At 48.6% G+C, this 23,009-nt stretch overlaps 1 protein-coding gene across 5 annotated transcripts in view; it reads left to right on the plus strand.

Annotated features, from left to right (window-relative positions):
• Nucleotides 1–21,131, plus strand: part of LOC137302517 (acetylcholinesterase-like) — a 50,824-nt gene extending 29,693 nt beyond the window's left edge. For 4 of the 5 annotated variants that reach the window (XM_067972239.1, XM_067972242.1, XM_067972238.1 and 1 more), the window contains exons 3-4: nt 481–647; nt 16,544–21,131. In XM_067972239.1, the coding sequence (XP_067828340.1) occupies nt 481–647; nt 16,544–16,665 (289 nt within the window). In that variant the 3' untranslated portion in view covers nt 16,666–21,131. Of the gene's footprint in view, nt 1–480; nt 648–3,617; nt 3,940–16,543 lie in introns of those variants that run through there. The other variant, XM_067972243.1, reaches the window with a different exon arrangement.
• The last annotated feature ends 1,878 nt before the right edge of the window (nt 21,132–23,009 follow it).

Below are 23,009 nucleotides of genomic sequence, written 5' to 3' on the forward strand. Positions count from 1 at the left end.
TATTCCCCTCGAGTACAAAATGTTGAGGGGTGATCTAATCGAGGTGTTTAAAATGATAAATGGATTTGATAGGGTCGATAGAGAGAAACTATTTCCTCTGGTGGGGGGGAGTCCAGAACAAGGGGGCAGAACCTTAAAATTAGAGCCAGGCCGTTCAGGGGTGATGTCAGGAAGCACTTCTTCACACAAAGGGGAGTGGGAATCTGGAACTCTCTTCCCCCAAAAAGCTTATGAGGCTGGGGGTCAATTGGAGCTTTCATGACTGAGATCGATAGATTTTTTTATTGGGTAAGAGTATCGAGGGATATGGAGCAAAGACGGGTAAATGGAGTTGAGGTAGAGATCAGCCATGATCTGATTGAATGGTGGAACAGGCTCGAGGGGCCGAATGGCCTCCTGTTCCTATCCCATTGAAGCACAGTACTCTGAACGCACATTTCCATCCAACAAGCATCTGCTCTTGTTTTTTCTTCTCTCCAGAAACCCAAACGAGCCTCACACGCAGAAAAAAAGATGGCCGCCCTTCACCACCAGTGACCAGAAGTTCATTGACCTCAATGTGGAGCCCATCAAGGTCAACAAAGGCCTGCGAGTTCAGATGTGTGCGTTTTGGAACCACTTCCTCCCAAAGCTCCTCAATGCCACAGGTAACCTGTTTCCACCCTCAGCACGACCAGGTCCTAACCTGCGATGAAACGTAAGGTCTTGCTGAGTTTTACTGATGTTCTCCGCCCGCCGCTCCCTCCCGAAGGCACTGGGTTCGATCCCGCTTTGCGGCCCCTCTCTGGTACCTCGCCCACCTGTTCACCCCCCCCCCCCCCCCTCCGTGCCATCCTTGTGGGCGAGGGTGGGGCCCAATGGCTCCCTGTGCCCATGCGGGGGGGGGGGGGTGGCGGGGGGTGGGGGTCAGTGGGCAGGGTTGAAGCCTGGCTGATTTTTGCCCCTCTCTGACTCAGGAAGGGGGCCAGTTATAGTCCCCTTCCCCCTCACTGGGGCCCAGCTCACTCAGCACAGGCTGAGATTCGAAGCTGGGACCTCCCCCGTGTGACTCAGTTCCACACTGTGCAGGGAAGTTACTGTCCACACCACCGGGGGAGCCGTTTTCACCCGTGTTTCAGTTTTGTGGGTAATTTGTCCACGTGAACATTAAAAGGTCTAAAAAAGGTGTTATGGTGTAATAAAAATGGGCAGTAATGTTTTTAAGAATTTGCTAAGATAGTAGTTTGAGGCTTAGTGCTGATCAAGAGCCTGGTATTTACCTCAATAGGGTTCTAGAGCCTGGTATTTACCTCAATAGGGTTCTAGAGCCTGGTATTTACCTCAGCAGGGTTCTAGAGCCTGGTATTTACCTCAGCAGGGTTCTAGAGCCTGGTATTTACCTCAGCAGGGTTCTAGAGCCTGGTATTTACCTCAGCAGGGTTCTAGAGCCTGGTATTTACCTCAATAGGGTTCTAGAGCCTGGTATTTACCTCAATAGGGTTCTAGAGCCTGGTATTTACCTCAGCAGGGTTCTAGAGCCTGGTATTTACCTCAGCAGGGTTCTAGAGCCTGGTATTTACCTCAGCAGGGTTCTAGAGCCTGGTATTTACCTCAGCAGGGTTCTAGAGCCTGGTATTTACCTCAGCGGGGTTCTAGAGCCTGGTATTTACCTCAGCGGGGTTCTAGAGCCTGGTATTTACCTCAGCGGGGTTCTAGAGCCTGGTATTTACCTCAGCGGGGTTCTAGAGCCTGGTATTTACCTCAGCAGGGTTCTAGAGCCTGGTATTTATTTCATTAGATTCGAGAGCCTGGTATTTACTTCAGTAGGGTTCTAGAGCCTGGTATTTATTTCCATGGGGTTGTAGAGCCTGGTATTCACCTCAATGGGGTTCTAGAGCCTGATATTTACCTCAATTGGGTTCTTGAACCTGGTATTTACCTCAATAGGGTTCTAGAGCCTGGTATTTACCTCAGCGGGGTTCTAGAGCCTGGTATTTATTTCAATGGGGTTCTAGAGCCTGGTATTTATTTCAATGGGGTTCTAGAGCCTGGTATTTACCTCAGTGGGGTTCTATAACCTGGTATTTATTTCAGTAGGGCTCTGACAGACACATCCACAGTGCCTCTTTCAAGTTGTATCACTGAGACGGAAGGTAATTTTCACCTTCACTGCCTGGGCAGTAATTCCTGAGATCGGATCGCCCGCCTGTCATAGAATGGGATGAAAATCGGACAAGTTCTAGAATGTGTGGCCGATCCGTTCCGACACATTATCACCAAGGCCACGACGTTGAAAATTACCTCCCGTTGTGTTGGGCTGATGGATAATTCCATTCTGGAGTAGTAGAATCATCGAATCTACAACACAGGAGGAGGCCGTTCGGCCCATCTGTCTGTGCTGGCTCTTTGAAAGAGCTCTCCAATTGGTCTCCCTCCCCCCTGCTCTTTCCCCATAGCCCTGCAATTTTTTCCTTTTCAAGTATTTATCCAATTCCCTTTTGAAAGTTATTATTGAATCTGCTTCCACCGCCCTTTCAGGCAGCACATTCCAGATCATCACAACTCACTGCGTAAAAAAAATTTCTCCTCATCTGGCTCTTTTGCCAATTACCTTAAATCCGTGTCCTCTGGTTACCGACCCTCCTGCCACTAGAAACAGTTTCTCTTTATTTACTCTATCAAAACCCTTCATGATTTTGAACACCTCGATTGAATCTCCCCTTAACCTTCTCTGCTCTAAGGAGAACAAGCCCAGCTTCTCCAGTCTCTCCATATAACTGAAGTCCCTCATCCCTGGTACCATTCTGGTAAATCTCCTCTGCACCCTCTCCAAGGCCTTGACATCCTTCCTAAAGTGCGGTGTCCAGAATTGGACACAATACTCCAGCTGAGGCCTAACCAGTGATTTATAAAGATTTAAGCCTAACCTCCCTTGATTTTGTACTCTATGCCTGGGTGGACAATCGTTTATTACAGACAAACCATGCGCCATCAACTGATCCAATATGAACAGCTCCCACTGTACGTCCATTTAGTGGTTCACAGCCTATTCCCAAGGGAAGGCCGAAAGGGCCATTCCTTCCTCAGTGGCTATCCTCGAACTGCAAGCTGCCTCTTCTGAACATACTTTGTGACTGTACTTCAGGAAGCCTCTCTAGGGGAGGGGGAAGAGGGAGTTGCTGTACAACAACCAGTAGTAAAACACTTAAAGGTTCAGTAGGTTGGGCTTTTACTCCCTGGAGTATAGAAGTTTAAGGGGTGATTAAGGTTAGGGCAGAGGAAACTTAGCTGGAAAGTGTGGGTGTGAGGTTAGGGCAGGATTGAGCTCGGCCGTGATGCCTTCCACATCCAAACAGCCGGTTGGCACTCAGTGTCTACGCTCACACGTGAAGAATGGCCGTTTGATGGGGTACCAGAAAGGGGGTGGGGGGTGGCGTTGCCCCAGCAACGAGGCACCACCTCGGCGTGGGAGAGGCTGACAAATCGGAGGGAAAGGAAAGGAAAGGAGATCCTTCACATGACATTAACGGGGAGACATTCCTGTAACTTAAAGAATCTTAATTTATTTCTCCTAATTATATAATTGTTTTAGTTTTATATTTTGAGTTAATTTAATTCTTCTTCCCTTTTTATTTTAGCATGTGATGGAGGACATTCTAGCAACGGGACACCTAGTTATAAGGGGAACAGTCTCTGTGTTTTTTTCCTATCCCTTCTCTGCTTCTCTCTTCGCTAAGCAAGACCCAGAGACGTGTAAAGTCCAACCTGGCGTGAGAAAGGGTGAAAGGGGAGACTGTTTATCAGGAGTTTGTGAAAGGTACAGGCCAGTGGTATTCAGAACACAGACCCAGGGCTGGGGATTCAGGAACCTCCTTCCCTCCTAGGCCTCAGTCGACAGGCTGCTCCAAGAGCCTCTGAGCGTCCAATGATGGACAACCAGACTGTGAGATGTTGGGGGCGGGGGTGATTGGTGCTTTTCGTAAGTCTACCACCCCGCTTACATTGCGAAACGGGGCGATAGGCAAACGTAAAATTTAAAAACGCAAGTGCTGCCGGTTGGCCTCCGGAGGCCCGCCCGACTCGATTTTCCAGCAGTCCTGGGGATGGGTGGCCATCCTTCCCTCCTGGAAGAGGTGGGGGTGTTATTTAAATGTAGGACCCCCCTTTTCCCACCAGAGGTGATTTTCATGAACCGGTGGGGCGGGTCATGCGCGCGCGGGCCCCACCCCATTGGTCCTTGGTGACGAACAGCCTGACCAGTGGTCCTTAAAGGGCCGCAGGCCAAAAACAGTCCCAACATATTTTTCCCCTTATTTCTGGCCCCACAATAATATTCTGGTCTTTTAGTTCCCCCCCCCCCACCTCCCGGATCACCTCCATCCCCACTCCCCCCATTTCCCACCCTCCCGGATTGTTGGACCACTCACTGGCTGCATACTAATGAGGTTTGGGGCCTCTCAGGCCTAGCGCACCAGACTGAAATCAACCCCCGCCCCCCCTCCCCAGCTCCCGGAGATACAGGGCTGCTCCCGCTCCTCCTCCTTGCTCCCAGCGAACGAAGACAAGGGGTAGGCCCGTTGGGAGTTACCCCCCGCCCCCCCCCCCCCCCCGAGCTTCTGCATTGCCTGCAGAAGGCCCTCCTTAGAACCATTCACCCAAAAATATTGGCCCTGCAGGCAGGAGGCCGTTCCCTGACTCTGAAACCAGAAGGGGGCATCATTCTTACTCCCGCGCCCCTCCTGCAGGGCAACGTCATCACCGGCCTGCAACTGGACTCTCTTTCCTGGCTGGGAATATTGTCTGGAATAGGAGGGGGTGGGGATTAGCCGAAGAAGCAAGGAGACGCTAACAAAAAGAAAAGGACAGCCCCGTTTGCTTTGCTCCCCTGAGAGTGTAAATCCCTATATTTGCTCTCCTACCTGCTGTGGCATTAAAGGACAGGCCTGGTTTGAGGCCTAGTCCTAGGCCCGTTGCTGCTCTCAGTTGCCCAGAAGGAGATGAGGTGCGACGGGCTGGTAACCGTGCCTCCCCCAGCCTTTAGTGGGGGTTAGTACCAGAGTCTCCAAATACTACAGGCCCACACACAGCACAGGAATACAAAGGGCGTTAAAATATGGAGTTGTTTTATAAAAATCAAACCACCAGAAAACTCCTGTTAAACAACCAGTTCATTTTAACTTTTAATTTTAACCTTCATAAACTACTCTGAATCTTGGCTGAACTCAAGTTCTTTCATTTTTAAACTGTCTCCCTTGCTTCCCTGTTGAAAGCTGCAGCTGTAGTAATCTCCAAGCAGTGCTATAATGAAATAATTCTATCGTGTGTTCCTGCAGCAACAGTTGCCTGAAACCTTGCAATGTGTCCTTAACTCTGGCCCGATTTGGACCCCGAGGAACTGACCTGTTTCTCAAGGTCATTCATTAACAGATTAACCTGTCCCCGTTCCCCCCCCCCCCCCCCCCCGAGTCTTTGCTCTTCGACTCGTCACCGTCACATCTCAAAGCTGCTTCGCTGAGTAAGAAGTCTCACACTCGCCGGTAAATTTTCCCAATGCCCGTTCTCGGCGCCAAGTCTCGCCCGTCCGAGGGTACTCGTTGGGGAAATTGTGAGCATGCCATCCATTACCCCACCCCGACAGTTTCTCTGTCCTGGGTGCCAATCAGGCCCAGGCTTTCTGAGGTGAAAGTTACCCCTCCCTCTCTGTCTCTTCCCTCCCTCCTCTTTCTCTCTCCCTCATTCTCTCTCTCCCAGCTGTCGGAGTTCAATGTGAAATGAATTGGCACAATCTCACCCAAATCAACGCAGTTTGGCACCGAATGCTGAGGCTAACTCGTAGGATGGCTGGTGGGAGGCTAATTCAGATCCATAGGATGGCTGGTGGGAGGTTAATTCAGATCTATAGGATGGCTGGTGTGAGGCTAATTCATATCTATAGGATGGCTGGTGGGAGGCTAATTCAGATCCATAGGATGGCTGGTGTGAGGCTAATTCAGATCCATAGGATGGCTGGTGGGAGGCTAATTCAGATCTATAGGATGGCTGGTGTGAGGCTAATTCAGATCCATAGGATGGCTGGTGTGAGGTTAATTCAGATCCATAGGATGGCTGGTGTGAGGTTAATTCAGATCCATAGGATGGCTGGTGGGAGGTTAATTCAGATCCATAGGATGGCTGGTGTGAGGCTAATTCAGATCCATAGGATGGCTGGTGTGAGGCTAATTCAGATCTATAGGATGGCTGGTGTGAGGCTAATTCAGATCTATAGGATGGCTGGTGTGAGGCTAATTCAGATCTATAGGATGGCTGGTGTGAGGCTAATTCAGATCCATAGGATGGCTGGTGGGAGGTTAATTCAGATCTATAGGATGGCTGGTGGGAGGATAATTCAGATCCATAGGATGGCTGGTGGGAGGTTAATTCAGATCCATAGGATGGCTGGTGGGAAGTTAATTCAGATCCATAGGATGGCTGGTGTGAGGTTAATTCAGATCCATAGGATGGATGGTGGGAGGATAATTCAGATCCATAGGATGGCTGGTGGGAGGTTAATTCAGATCCATAGGATGGCTGGTGGGAGGTTAATTCAGATCCATAGGATGGCTGGTGGGAAGTTAATTCAGATCCATAGGATGGCTGGTGTGAGGTTAATTCAGATCTATAGGATGGCTGGTGAGGCTAATTCAGATCTATAGGATGGCTGGTGTGAGGCTAATTCAGATCCATAGGATGGCTGGTGTGAGGTTAATTCAGATCTATAGGATGGCTGGTGTGAGGCTAATTCAGATCCATAGGATGGCTGGTGTGAGGTTAATTCAGATCCATAGGATGGCTGGTGTGAGGTTAATTCAGATCCATAGGATGGCTGGTGTGAGGTTAATTCAGATCCATAGGATGGCTGGTGTGAGGCTAATTCAGATCTATAGGATGGCTGGTGTGAGGATAATTCAGATCCATAGGATGGCTGGTGTGAGGTTAATTCAGATCTATAGGATGGCTGGTGTGAGGCTAATTCAGATCCATAGGATGGCTGGTGTGAGGTTAATTCAGATCCATAGGATGGCTGGTGGGAGGTTAATTCAGATCCATAGGATGGCTGGTGTGAGGCTAATTCAGATCCATAGGATGGCTGGTGTGAGGCTAATTCAGATCTATAGGATGGCTGGTGTGAGGCTAATTCAGATCTATAGGATGGCTGGTGTGAGGCTAATTCAGATCTATAGGATGGCTGGTGTGAGGCTAATTCAGATCCATAGGATGGCTGGTGGGAGGTTAATTCAGATCTATAGGATGGCTGGTGGGAGGATAATTCAGATCCATAGGATGGCTGGTGGGAGGTTAATTCAGATCTATAGGATGGCTGGTGGGAGGTTAATTCAGATCCATAGGATGGCTGGTGTGAGGCTAATTCAGATCCATAGGATGGCTGGTGGGAGGTTAATTCAGATCCATAGGATGGCTGGTGTGAGGCTAATTCAGATCCATAGGATGGCTGGTGGGAGGTTAATTCAGATCCATAGGATGGCTGGTGTGAGGCTAATTCAGATCCATAGGATGGCTGGTGGGAGGTTAATTCAGATCCATAGGATGGCTGGTGGGAGGTTAATTCAGATCCATAGGATGGCTGGTGTGAGGCTAATTCAGATCCATAGGATGGCTGGTGGGAAGTTAATTCAGATCCATAGGATGGCTTGTGTGAGGTTAATTCAGATCCATAGGATGGATGGTGGGAGGATAATTCAGATCCATAGGATGGCTGGTGGGAGGTTAATTCAGATCCATAGGATGGCTGGTGGGAGGTTAATTCAGATCCATAGGATGGCTGGTGGGAAGTTAATTCAGATCCATAGGATGGCTGGTGTGAGGTTAATTCAGATCTATAGGATGGCTGGTGTGAGGCTAATTCAGATCCATAGGATGGCTGGTGTGAGGCTAATTCAGATCCATAGGATGGCTGGTGTGAGGTTAATTCAGATCTATAGGATGGCTGGTGTGAGGCTAATTCAGATCCATAGGATGGCTGGTGTGAGGTTAATTCAGATCCATAGGATGGCTGGTGGGAGGTTAATTCAGATCTATAGGATGGCTGGTGGGAGTTTAATTCAGATCTATAGGATGGCTGGTGTGAGGCTAATTCAGATCCATAGGATGGCTGGTGGGAGTTTAATTCAGATCTATAGGATGGCTGGTGTGAGGCTAATTCAGATCCATAGGATGGCTGGTGGGAGGATAATTCAGATCCATAGGATGGCTGGTGGGAGGTTAATTCAGATCCATAGGATGGCTGGTGGGAGGTTAATTCAGATCCATAGGATGGCTGGTGGGAGGTTAATTCAGATCCATAGGATGGCTGGTGGGAGGTTAATTCAGATCCATAGGATGGCTGGTGGGAGGTTAATTCAGATCCATAGGATGGCTGGTGGGAGGTTAATTCAAATCCATAGGATGGCTGGTGGGAGGTTAATTCAGATCCATAGGATGGCTGGTGGGAGGATAATTCAGATCTATAGGATGGCTGGTGTGAGGCTAATTCAGATCCATAGGATGGCTGGTGGGAGGTTAATTCAGATCCATAGGATGGCTGGTGGGAGGATAATTCAGATCCATAGGATGGCTGGTGGGAGGATAATTCAGATCTATAGGATGGCTGGTGGGAGGATAATTCAGATCTATAGGGTGGCTGGTGTGGGAAATGGAAATTTCACACTGGGTGCTTCTCTGATTAAACCGGTCATTCTTCGCATTCTGAACTGATGTCAACTTTTGGTTTTAACCCGAGGTCCTGTAGTGGGGCCTGTGGGACGCAACGAATTGTGGAACTCTGACCCGCAGGTTCTCTGACCCGCAGGTTCAATTATGTTAAAAATCGAGGGAGTGACAACTGGGGGAAACGACAAACCAAATAGCCCCACAAAGCCAAATACTTTCCCAGCTCAAATCCAGGGTACGGTAGTCTAGTGGTTATGTTTCTGGACCAGTAATCCAGACAACGTGAGTTTAAATCCCACCGTGTCTGTTTGAGAATTTGAATTCAGTTTAAAAAAATCTGGAAATAAAGATCTGTTATCAGTAAAAGTGACCATGAAGCTGTTGGATTGTTGCAAAGACCCAACTGGTTCACTATTGTCCTTTAGGGAAGGAAACCTGCCATCCTTACCTGGTCTGGGCCTATATGTGACTCCAGTCCCACAACCAACAAGGTTGCCCTCTGAAGTGGACTAGTAAGCCACTCCATTTTTTTTTGTATCAAAACCATTACCCAGCAGTTCAAGAAGGCAGCCCACCACCGCCACAGGGCAACTATGGATGGGCAATAAATGCCGGCCTTGCCAGCAAAGCCCACATCCCCGGAATGAAAGAAAAACTCACTCAACCAAATACCCCCATAACCCAAATATTCCCTTAATGTTAAATACTCTCTGAACCCAAATATTCCCTTAATGCTAAATACTCCCTGAACCCAAATAATCTCTGAACCCAAATGCTTCCTCAACACCAAATGCCAAAGTCGAAAATAATAAATAGTCATGACTGGGCTACGGGGAAAGAGCAGGGGAATGGGGCTAATTGGATATCTCTCTCAAAGAGCCGGCACAAGCACGATGGGCCGAATGGCCTTTTCCTGTGCTGTCCCTACGATGATACTATGACTGCTGCTCTGAAGTCATAGAATCATAGAATGATACAGCACAGAAGGAGGCCATTCGGCCCATCGTGCCTGTGCTGGCTCTTTGAAAGATCTATCCAATTAATCCCACTCCCCTGCTCTTTCCCCATACCCCTGTAAATTCTTTCCTTTTCAAGTATTTATCCAATTCCCTTTTGAAAGTTATTATTGAATCTGCTTCCACCGCCCTTTCAGGCAGTGAATTCCAGATCATAACAACTCGGTGAGTAAAAAAAAAATTCTCCTCATCTCCCTCCCTGGCTCTTTTGCCAATTACCTTAAATCTGTGTCCTCTGGTTACCGACCCTCCTGCCAGTGGAAACAGTTTCTCCTTATTTACTCCATCAAAACCCTTCTCTGCTCTAAGGAGAACAATCCCAGCTTCTCCAATTCTTGTTACCTGACTTTTCCATCTCCTCAGTCCTGACTGTCACTCTATGAAGGCTTAGAATCATAGAAGGTTACAGCACGGAAGGAGGCCATTTGGCCCATCGAGTCTGCACTGGCTCTATACTTGAGCAATCCAGCTAGTCCCACTTCCCCGCCCTATCCCCATAGCCCGGCACATTTTTTCGTTTCAAGTACTTATTAAAGTAATCTTCATATAAACTCCCAGAGAACTAACCAAAACTTAGAAATACTTTCCAGAAAATGACGGGATTTAAGTAACAAAAAAAGAGTCTGTCAAATATAATTAAAACCAATCCCACAAGATGTTTGTATTTGAATTGAATAGTTTGGCCCCTCCCTCAAACAACTGGCTAAGCAAAAATGACTACTTGTTAACAGCTGCATCAAAATGATACTGGAGCAAATTCTGTTTGCGTGAAGCTGGTGTTTAACAATGAAAGAAGCCGAAACCATAGAATATTGTGGATAAACATGTTTCATTTCTGTCGTGCATGTTCTGTCACAATAACCCAAACTAAGAATTCATTCCAATATCCATTTGACTCCCAAAACTTACCTTGTGGGCAGATTACCTTTAAAACACCCTTTCACAGTTTCTCTTTAAATGCATTTTGGGAGGCAAAAAAAAAGAAATGATATTAAAGGCAAGGGGATTCTACATGTACAATCCTGCATGTTACAGATGTGTGGAGCAGAGAAGGCCAAGAGGAGATTTAATTGAGTTTCTTTTAAATTATAAGGAGTTTTGGTAGTGTGAATGGGCAAAAGACTATTTCCTCTGACTGGAGATCATCAATTTAAAATTGTCACTGAGAGTGAGGAGAGAGATTAGGAGAATCTAGAACCTAGGACAGAGGGCATTTCCATAGGGAGTGATTGAGACAGAAACCATTGCATCTTTCAAAGGAAAAGTAGATCAATATTTGAAGCAGAGGAAGATTCAAGACTTTGGGGGGAGAGCAGGACAGTGGGACTGATTTCGAGTTGCTCTAGCAAAGTACTAGCCTAAACATTGTGAGTTGAAGGGCCTCCTTCTGTGCTGTAAATTTCTGCATTTATAGGGGTTTCACAGGCCTCCATTCCTCCAATGTTTTAAGCTTTATGGTGTGGCTCAGTGGGTAGCACTCTCACCTCTGAGTCAGAAAGTTGTGGGTTCAAGTCCCACTCCAGAGACTTTAGCACAAAAACCAGTACCGAGGGAGTGCTGCACTCTCAGAGATGCCATCTTTTGGATGAGATGTTAAACCAAGGCCAGGTGGACGTAAAAGATCCCACGGCCACTATTTCGAAGAAGAGCAGGGGAGTTCTCCCTGGTGTCCTGGGCCAATATTTATTCCTCAATCAACATCATGAGAACAGGTTATCTGGTCATTATCACATTGCTGTTTGTGGGATCTTGCTGTGCGCAAATTGGCTGCCGTGTTTTCTACATTACAACAGTGACTACACTTCAAAAATACTTCATTGGCTGTAAAGCGCTTTGGGACGTCCTGAGGTTGAGACAGGCGCTGTAGAAATGTAAGTTCTTTCAATCAGTCTTGGAGCAGGATAGTATTGCCTGATATTATAACCTAGTCGGAAAAATCTTGCACATTAAAAACTCACTGACCTCCTCAGCCGATTTCCCGATATATGCTGCAGGAGGGTGATGCTCAACACGGGAGCACAAGTTCTTAATGAATGTGACACTGACACGGAGTGACAGAACTTCAAGACTGCGTCAACTTTCCCTGTTTTTTTTAATATTGGAATGACTATCCAATCTTGGGACCAGTTTTCCTCATCCTGATGTCCCATTTTCGGGGCGTTAGGATGAGGGAGAATGGGCAGAACACCTGCCGTGTGGAATCAGCCATTGAAAAAACGTGTTTCTAAAAAATGTCTTTGAACACCAAATTTTCTGAGCACCACACTTTAGGAAGGATGTCACGGCCTTGGAGAGGGTGCAGAGGAGATTTACTAGAATGGTACCAGGGATGAGGGACTTCAGTTATGTGGAGAGACTGGAGAAGCTGGGATTGTTCTCCTTAGAGCAAAGAAGGTTGAGGGGAGATTTAATAGAGGTGTTCAAAATCATGAAGGGTTTTGATGGAGTAAATAAGGAGAAACTGTTTCCAGTGGCAGGAGGGTCGGTTACCAGAGGACACAGATTTAAGGGAATTGGCAAAAGAACCAGAGGGGAGATGAGAGGAAAAAATTTATGCAGAGAGGTGTTATGATCTGGAATTCACTGCCTGAAAGGGCGGTGGAAGCAGATTCAATAGGGAATTGGATAAATACTTGAAGGGGGAAAATTTGCAGGGCTATCGGGGAAAGAGTAGGGGAATGGGACTAATTGGATAGCTCTTTCAAAGAGCCGGCACAGGCACGATGGGCCAAATGGCCTCCTTCTGTATTGTATGATTTCTATGATTCTGATACTTTGGTAATAGGTTCTAAAAATTATCTGAGATGGGAAAAAGGCGGTTTGACCGACAGTCAAAAATCAACCAGTCAGGTAACGAAGAGTCGATTTGTTTTCCGATTGGCCGTGGGAAGGCAGGGCAGCGCGAGGATGGACAGGTTGGGCGACCAATGGCAGGACTGTGGGGGCAGGAAGTCATGTGATGAATACGCCCAACCAGAGTTAGCAATCCGAACGCGTAGCAATGGAGGCCCATCAGCCAGGCGATCGGACAGGACGAGAGCTACAATCACCTTGGCCGAGGAGGAGAAAGTAAGAAAGAGCGAGTACAATGTACCTGTGTATTGATCCCACACAGACCAGTATTCCTCTCTCCCCCACCCCTCGCTGACGGGTGTAAAACCTCCTCTGTAAGAAAGAACTTACATTTCTATAGCACCTTCCATGACCTTAGGACGTCCCAAAACGCTTTTCCCCAGAGTGACAACACGTCAAAGTACTTTTTTTTGACGTGTTGTCACTCTGGGGAAATGCGGCAGCCAATTTACGCACAGCAAGATCCCACATACAATGTAGGGTACTCCCCTGTATGAGTATCAGTTTGAGACTGGGATTGAAAATTGTGTCGTCTTGTTGAAAGATCTAGCTTCGTTATTCAGCAGTTGTCTTGTGGAGAATTGGAACATAAAGCTCCCTTGTAGGAAACTGTAAGGTAAGCTCCATTGACCCAGGTTTAGTTTGACCTCATTTGGATTATTCCCGATCAGCCCTGGGGTGGGGGGAGGTTACGATGCAAGGTGAAAACGAATCGTAGCGATAGTCGGGGAGCAGCAGCAGATACGGAAGGAGTATCTGATGGTGCTTTACAGAGAGGAGGAAGCAGGAATAGGGAGCTCCCACTGCGTCAGTGAAGGATTTGAGCTCGTGCTTGTGATTGCCCACATGATAACTTTCCCTCCGTCTACCAGGAAGCAGATGTGGCAAAGAGAGGACCAACGACAGCTTCCAGTGAGATGATGCTTTGCATCTAACTAAAACTTTGCAAGAGGATCGAGATGATGCCAAGCAGCCGATGGGGGGGAGGCGGGGGGCTGCGGGACAGATAGAAAGGGAGTTCAAGAGTGTAAAGGTGTGGAGGCTGAAAGCTGCACCTTTATGCGCAGTGAGCCAGTTGAAAATTGGCTCGTAGTCCCTTGAGTTTAGAAGACTGAGGGGTGATCTGATTGAGGTCTGTAAAATGTTAAAAGGTTTCGATTGCCTAGACACAGAGAAACTATTTCCTCTGATGGGGAATCCAGAACAAGGCGACATACTCTTAAAATTAGAGCCACACCGTTCAGGGGTGATGTCAGGAAGCACTTCTTCACACAAAGGGGAGTGGAAATCTGGAACTCTCTCCCCCAAAAAGCTGTGGATGCTAGGGGTCAGTTGGAGCTTTCAAGACTGAGATCGATAGATTTTTATTGGGTAAGGGTATCAAGGGATAGGGAGCTGTCCTATCAGATGTGAGCCACGCACTACCACAGCGGCAAGAGGGAAGAGCCTTCACCTTGGGCACTGCCACAGCCGCGGGGTGGACTGACTACGGCCACGATGGTAATTAGGCGATTGACCATCTCGACGAGAGGATGTGTCTATGGCAAGAGAGGAGGCAATATGGGATTGAGAGAGCAGAACCAACCAATACTGTCGTGTCCCCATAACAGACACGGGTCATGTGCTGATGGACTCCAGTTCAGTGTTAGGTGCTGTTTAAACTGTGTTCACTAAATCCCTGACTCTTTCCTTAAAGTACAGAACCTTGCAATCTGTTTTTGGAAGGGAGCAAAACAGAGAGACGATTAACTGGAACATCGTCCCGTTCAGTTGTTTTCTCTCTGTCTTGTTTTCGGTGTTTCTCTCTCTCCATTTCTGTTGCTTTCTCTGTGTCTCTCTCACTCATTTCCCCCACTCTCTTTCTTTCTTCTTCTCCTCTGTTTTTCTTTTATTCCCTTGCTCCTTTTTTCTCTTTCACTTGGCTTCGGTCATGCTCATTTTCTCTCTCATTCTCCACTCTCCCTCGTTCCCTTGCTCCTTTTTTCTCCTTCTCTCCGTTTCTATCACACTTGTTCTTTTCTCTCTCCTCTTGTTTTATTTCCCCCTTTATTTGTTTTCCGTGTGCTGTCTCTCTTTTTCCATCTCCCCTCAGAGATCAAAACATTATGTGATTCTTCCACTCCAATTTAAAAAAGAAACACTTGCTTTCTCTATATGAAGTTGCTATTTTATTTATGGTATGATTTGTATTTTTCATGGTGCCTCTGGTAATCTCCCTGTGGCATTTTGTTTTATTTTTGAGTGATACGATTGTACGATTTATTTTATTATAAGTTTACATATAAAATTCACATCTGATTTTCTGTCCTGATAGTTTGGGTGTTCTCTGTATGTTCTCTACTTTCTGCATGTGAAAATATTGTCAATAAAAGGGTGTCTGCAAACCCTGTGGGTACCCTATATGCCCACATCCTGGGTTCAGTCTTCCCACATTTAATAACATTCCATGTGCATTGTTTAAATATGGCTCATGGGGAGGTTTGAACCAGCTGCGATGGTACAGAGCCATGCAAACAAGAATAACTTGCATTTATATAGCGCCTTTAACATAGAAAAAAGTCCCAAGGCACAGGAGCAAACAAAATTTGACACCGAGCCACATAAGGGGATATTTGACCAAGCTTTTGGCCACCTGTCCTAAGAGTTAAGTTTTAAGGAGTATCTTAAAGGAGGAGAGAGAGGCGGAGAGGTTTAGGGAGGGAATTCCAGAGCTTCGGGCCTAGGCAGCTAAAGGCTCAGCCGCCAATGGTGGGGCAATTAAATTTGGGGGATGCGCAAGAGGCCAGAATTGGAGGAGTGCAGAGATCTCGGAGGATTGTTGGGCTGGAGGGGGTTACAGAGATAGGGAGGGGCAAGGCCACGGAGGGATTTGAACACAAGAATGAGAATTTTAAAATCGAGCATTCCCGGACCGGGAGCCAATGTAGGTCAGCAAGCACAGGGGGTGATGGGTGAACGGGACTTGGTGCGAGTTAGGATATGGGAGGCAGAGTTTTGGATGAGCTCAAGTTTATGGTGGGTGGAAGATTGGAGGCCAGCCAGGAGAGCATTGGAATCGTCAAGTCTGGAGGTAACAAAGTGAAAGGCAAACCAGCAAGTGCCACAGAAACGCTAGTCTGTGTTGAGGTAGAGGTCAGAGTGAAAGGTTTGGGCGTTGCAACCTGTCACAGAGCCAGGGAGAGAGAGAAAGAGCGAGAAACTTCATCCAGGGTTCCTGCTCCTGATCGCTGACAACTGGCTGGAGAGGGTGAATGAGCATTGCACTGGATCGGACTTAGCTCCGACTCCCCCCTTGATCGAATAGCTCATCGACGCTCAGTGCTCAGGAGGTCACGTAGCTCAGTGGGAAGCACTCTGTCTCGCCTCTGAGTCAGAAGGTCATGGGTTCAAGCCCCACTCCCGAGACTTGAGCACAAAATCTAGGCCAACACTCCCACTGCAGTACTGAGGGAGTGCTGCACCGTCAGAGGGGCCGTCTTTCAGATAAAATGTTAAACTGAGGCCCCGTCTGCCCTCTCAGGTGGACGTAAAAGATCCCATGGTACTATTCAAAGAGCAGGAGAGTTCTCACTGGTGTCCTGGCCAATATTTATCCCTCAACCAACATCACTAAAAACAGATTATCTAGGTCATTATCACATTGCTGTTTGTGGGATCTTGCTGTGCACAAATTGGTTGCCCTATTTCCTACATTACAATAGTGACTACACTTCAAGTGTTAGTCCATATATAATCAACCTGAACCCCTCAATTCGATTCCAGCCTATAACTCACTCCCAGGTATCTGTAATTCTATATATAGACCACCCGAACCCCGCGATTAGATTTTGTGCTCAAGTCTGTGGAGTGGGGTTTGAACCCACGTCCTTCTAGATCCGAGGCGGGAGCGCTACCCACTGAGCCACGGCTGACACCTGTTGACCAGCTGGCGTCTGTTGCCTATGTTAAGCGGGTAAAGCACAACTCACTTTCTCTTCCTTCCCTTCCAGAGACCATCGACGAGGCGGAACGCCAATGGAAGTTGGAATTCCATCGGTGGAGCTCCTACATGATGCACTGGAAGAACCAGTTTGACCATTACAGCAGGCAGGAGCGCTGTGCCAACCTGTGACCCCACACTCCAGGTCCCCCGCTGAGGCAGAGAGCAGACTCCGATATTGACCAGAGACCCAGGCTAGTTCCCAGTGGCACTGCATGACCCTCTGTACCCATCGTAAAATGTTGCCAGGGTGACTGGCACTGCCTTTCAATGGTGCCCCTGACTTTTCCCGTGGCTCACTCACATAACTTGCTTCAGTAGTGCAAATCTCACTGTGGCCATTGCTCTTGAACATTCATTTACCTCACGTGTGGTCAGCATTGGGCACGAGGGGGGAGTTGGACAATTTCCATTGGCTTTATTTTCCTTCCGCTCCCCCCTCCTCCCTCTCCCTTTCCCCATCCACTCTCCCCTACCCCAACCCTCCCACTCTCTCCCCTTCTCCCACCCCCTCCCAATCTCCCCACCCCCTCACCCTCCCAATCTCCCCTTCCCCCACCCCCTCATTCCCTTCCCACACCCTCCCCTCACCTCCTGAAGGCACTAACTATTCCCGAGGAAAGATTCCACGGGCACCAACTGCCCTCTGGTGTCTCACCCAAGTTGCTGCTCATCATGTGAGTGTCAGCAAGATATTTGACCATGGGAGGGAGGGAATCACAGCCAGGCCTGACCCCATCCTCACTTCACATCCGCGACCATGCACACGTGCGTACACTCATATACATGCACATACACACATTTGCACGTATACATACGTGCACGTACACAAATGTTACGCACGTGCACATACACATAAACCTCTGAAGTTCCGACAGTTTCAGAGACCCGTTTTCACTTGGGTCTCACTAGTTTCCTCCTCCGCTGTCACTAATTGCACGCAGCCCATTCCGTGCTCCTACCGGTGCAAAAACTCATACAGATTGGTGCACAAAGGTTTTAAGGACAGCATCTAATTTCTCTATACATGATTAGCGCAGAAATGGGATGAGTTTTCATTCCCCAGCACTGACATCCTTCTCAAAAATATCATAAAAGGAGCTTTCAGACAGGGTGTCAGCTGAACAATTCCCCGCTTATTGACTAATCGAGTCTCTGCGTATTTCCAGCATTTTGTGTTTTACTGGCTGATTTATTTAAGTTTAAAAATCCACCCGGAACTGTAAAATCTGGGCCGTGTTAGCTGTGGCTCAGTGGGTAGCATTTCTTGCATCTGAGTCAGAAGATTGTGGGTTCAAGTTCCGCTCCAGAGATTTAAGTACATTAATCCGGGCTGACGCTCCCAGTGCCAGTACTGAGCAGGTGCCGTCTGTCGGATGAGATGTTAAACTGAGGCCCCATCTGGGTGCATGTAACAAAAATCCCACAGCCACTATTCAAAGAAGATCAGGGGGAGTTCTCCCCGGTGTCCTGGGGCCAATATTTATCCCTCAACCAACATCACTAAAAACAGATGATCTGGTCATCATCTCATCGCCATTTGTGGGATCTTGCTGTGCGCAAATTGGCTGCCGCGTTTCCTACATTACAACAGTGACTACACTTCAAAGTATTTCATTGGCTGTAAAGCACTTTGGGACGTCCTGAGGTGGTGAAAGGCTCTATAGAAATGCAAGTTCCCGATATCTGCAGTCAGCAACCCGCCCCCAGATTCCATTGGTGCTGTTCTTAAACCAGTCAGCTGGGGGTGCACGAAAGCACTCTGGGAAGGACCCTTGCCTCACATTCCTCTCCCCCCCCCCGTCCCCGAATCTGGCCATTACCCAATCACCGTTGAGTTTGGGAGGAATACATCCTTAAATGTACATTTCCAAAAGGAAATCTCGTCTCAGTATAACTTGAGGATAAGGTTATGGGGATCCTGTAACGCAAGACCATTAGTGAGAAAGCTGATCCCTGGTGGGTTTAGCACCATTTCATTAGCCACCAACGCATCGTGTCTAAATGTCTTTGCATATGCTTACACCACCCCCACTCACTAGAGTAGTGCAAGGTAGCTTGGGCACGAGCACACTAACCGGTACAGCTGTGTTCCCCCCCTCATTATAACACTGAAATGAAACTCTCTGTCCCCTGAACTTTCCTGTGAAAGATATTCTTCTCCGAGATATATATTGTAAAGTTATTTATTTAAGTGTTTTTTGTGCTTTTTTGAAGAGGCAGTGTCTGATACATTTTGGGATTTTTAACATGGTAACAACACTGGGGTTACAGTGTGACGAGTTTGTATGAGCAGCTCCCATTATAAATGGGGACAAAAGAATTTATAATGGGGTTATCTGAAAACAAGGATACAATGTGTGACTCTAAAATGGGGACTGAATCACATCTGTGCCCCCGATCCAATGGTCCCCAAACCCTACACTAGATGGAAGACTACACTTAGACTTGACTGCCCATGTGCAATGTCACGGGAGGTTGATGTGTGCGTGTGTGTGGTCTCAGCACTCTCACCTCTGAATCAGAAGGTCTGGGTTCGAGCCCCCACTCCAGACACTTGAGTACGAAATCCAGGCTGACACTGACGGAGGGGCAGTACTGAGGGAGCGCTGCGCCGACGGAGGGGCGGTTCCGAGGGAGCGCTGCGCCGACTGAGGGGCGGTTCCGAGGGAGCGCTGCGCCGACGGAGGGGCGGTACCGAGGGAGCGCTGCGCCGACGGAGGGGCGGTACCGAGGGAGCGCTGCGCCGACGGAGGGGCGGTACCGAGGGAGCGCTGCGCCGACGGAGGGGCGGTACCGAGGGAGCGCTGCGCCGACGGAGGGGCGGTACCGAGGGAGCGCTGCGCCGACGGAGGGGGGGTACCGAGGGAGCGCTGCGCCGACGGAGGGGGGGTACCGAGGGAGCGCTGCGCCGACGGAGGGGGGGGTACCGAGGGAGCGCTGCGCCGACGGAGGGGCGGTACCGAGGGAGCGCTGCGCCGACGGAGGGGCGGTTCCGAGGGAGCGCTGCGCGACGGAGGGGCGGTTCCGAGGGAGCGCTGCGCCGACGGAGGGGCGGTACCGAGGGAGCGCTGCGCCGACGGAGGGGCGGTACCGAGGGAGCGCTGCGCCGACGGAGGGGCGGTACCGAGGGCGCGCTGCGCCGACGGAGGGGCGGTACCGAGGGCGCGCTGCGCCGACGGAGGGGCGGTACCGAGGGAGCGCTGCGCCGACGGAGGTGCAGTTTTTCGGATGTGACGTTAAACCGAGGCCCCGTCTGCCCTCTCAGATGGGCACAAAAGATCCCAAGGCGACTATTTCAAAGAGGAACTGATGTGTTATCTCAGTGGTCTGCCCAACATTTATCCCCCAATCACCACTGCCAAACAGATCTGGTAATTCTCTCGTTGCTATGCGTGGGACCTCACTGTGAAATTTTGTTGCCGTGTTTCCTACATCACAACAGTGACTACACTTAAAGTATTTAATTGACTGTGAAGCGCTTTAGGACATCTTGAGGATGTGAAAGATGCTATATAAATGCAAGTCCTTCTTTCTATCTTATACATACTTAGAGATAAATAGATGTGCACACAACTGGCTTGAGTCCTAGTGTATATCTGTCATATTTGAAAGTGTCACACTTGAATCTAATTAGCTCCAATAACATTCATAAAACAGCAAATGAACATATAAGGAAGCTAGTAATGAAGAAATAGCATTTTCAATATCAAGGGAAAGAAACTCACTCACCTCCTGCTAACCAGGCCTCTCCCCAAGGGGCGGTGTGGGGGTTTACAAGCAGGCGCCAATCCACAGAAACTTCCCTCAGCAACGGCAATTAGCCTCTAGCTGTCCTCAGGCTGTGTTTACCTACAACGACGAGGCGTTGTGGCCTTAAAGGGGGCGAGGCCACTTTAAGCACAGCTGCACCAGAGCAGCAGAATACCACCTTGTGCGTAACATGGGGTGTGACCCTCCTGTCGTTATAACACAACTATGCTGTCACACTTAACGTGAGCAACGCCACAGGGGATCTGACAGCGACTCGAAAAAAAATACGGAAGTCATTTAGAAATGGTAGTGTAAATTTCAGACAGTCCTGTGATGGTCACTCCCACTACGTTTGCTTCCCACAGTACCAACTCAATCTTTCTTTATAATTCATTCTCGGGGCTGTGGGCGTCACTGGCAAGGCCGGCATTTATTGCCCATCCCTAGTTGCCCCTTGAACCGCTGCAGTCCGTGAGGTGAAGGTTCTCCCACTGTGCTGTTAGGTGGGGAGTCCCAGGATTTTGACCCAGCGACGATGAAGGAACGGCGATATATTTCCAAGTCGGGATGGTGTGTGATTTGGAGGGGAACGTGCAGGTGATGTTGTTCCCATGCGCCTGCTGCTCTTGTCCTTCTAGGTGGTGGAGGTCACTGGTTTGGGAGGTGCACTGGAGTACAGGAATCTTGCCAGTGAGAATCCACTGACACCACATCAGACAATGCCTCTTCACCATTGAAGTATTCAGTTCAGAAGCGTTGTATATTACGCATGTAAAGTGAATGTATATTGTCATGATGAAATAATCTGTGCACTTTTCAATAAATTTAATTATATCTCTAATAAACTGATGGGCTTTTCTTCAACAGACTTGACATTTTGATCTCTGTACAGGCAGTACTTTTCTTGAGTTGTGACCCGTCTGGTTGTGAATCAGGCAACCTCGTCTTTCAATTGGCTCAGTGGGTATCATTCGCGCCCGAGTCCAAAAGTCGTGGGTTCGAGCCCCACTCCAGAGGCTTGAGTCCAGAATCCAGGCCGACACTCCTAGTGCTCTACTGAGGGAGCGCTGCGCTGTCGGAGGGTCCGTACTGAGGGAGCGCTGCGCTGTCGGAGGGTCCGTACTGAGGGAGCGCTGCGCTGTCGGAGGGTCAGTCCTGAGGGAGCGCTGCGCTGTCGGAGGGTCAGTACTGAGGGAGCGCTGCGCTGTCGGAGGGTCAGTACTGAGGGAGCGCTGCGCTGTCGGAGGGTCAGTACTGAGGGAGCGCTGCACTGTCGGAGGGTCAGTACTGAGGGAGCGCTGCGCTGTCGGAGGGTCAGTACTGAGGGAGCGCTGCGCTGTCGGAGGGTCAGTACTGAGGGAGTGCTGCACTGTCGGAGGTGCCGTCTTTCGGATGAGACGTTAAACCAAGGCCTCGTCTGCTCTTTCAGGTGAACGTAAAAGATCCCGTGACACTATTCGAAGAACAGCCCGGGATCCTGACAATATCTGTCCCTCAACCAACATCACTAACACAGATAATCTGGTCATTTACCTCATTGCTGTTTATGGAATCTTGCTGTGCACAAATTGGCTGCTGCGTTTCCTACATTATAACAGTGACCACATTTCAAAAGTACATCATTGGCTGTAAAACGCTTTGGGATGTCCTGAGGTCATGAAAGGCGCTGTATAAATGCCCCTCCTGTATTTCAGCAGTTAGGAACAGGAGGAGGCCATTCAGCCCCTCGGGTCTGTTCCATCATTCAATTAGATCATGGCTGATCTCTCTCTTAACTCCATCTACCCGACTTGGTTCCATAACCCTTAATACCCTACCCTGGCCTGACAAAAATCTATCAATCTCAGTCCTGAAATTTTCAATTGACCCCCAGCCTCAACAGCTTTTTGGGGGAGAGTGTTCCAGCTTTCCACTCCCCTTTGTGTGAAGAAGTGTTTCCTGACATCACCCCTGAACGGCCTGGCTCTAATTTTAAGGTTATGCCCCACTTGTTCTGGACTCTCCCACCAGAGGAAATAGTTTCTATCTATCCCATCAAATGTCAATTAGATCAGCCCTTAATCTTCGACACTCGAGGGAATACAAGCCCAGTCTGTGCAACCTGTCCTCGTAATTTAACCCTTTAAGCCTTGATATCATTCTGGTGAATCTGCACTGCTCCCCCTCCAAGGCCAATCTATCCTTCCTGAGTTTTGAATTTATGGCAAGTCGTGAAATTATAACTCAATAAATCTGGGCACGTTGTGGGTTGGCACCAGAAAAACTGCCACAAGAACTGCCGTTAAAACCCAACTGCCCCACTGATGCCCGGAGAAGGAAACCTGCCACCTTTACCCAGTCGGGCTCACATGCTGACCCCCCCATGCCCTCACTGGAGATGGGCAAAGAGATGCGCTCACCATGGGGTTGCCAACTCTGATTGGACGTATTCCTGGAGGTGTCATATGACATGACCTTCCACCTCCAACCACCCCGCCCCCACACTCCCGCCATCGGTCGCCCAACGTGTTAATCCTTGCGGAGCACGGCCAATCGGAAAGTGGACAGACTGTTACCCTCTTTTCCCACCTCAGATATAACCAATAACCAAAGTGTTCAAAGCAAATTTTTTTTAAAAAACAATTTTTTTTTTTTAAAAACACCCGTGATGTTTCTTTCAGGAATTGTTGCTCGCAGCAGTGTCCCGAAGATTAATCTTTAATTCCTGGAGAGTTGGCAACCCC

This window comes from Heptranchias perlo, chromosome 35 (assembly GCF_035084215.1).
Source record: "Heptranchias perlo isolate sHepPer1 chromosome 35, sHepPer1.hap1, whole genome shotgun sequence".
Classification (NCBI taxonomy): Eukaryota; Metazoa; Chordata; class Chondrichthyes; order Hexanchiformes; family Hexanchidae; genus Heptranchias; species Heptranchias perlo.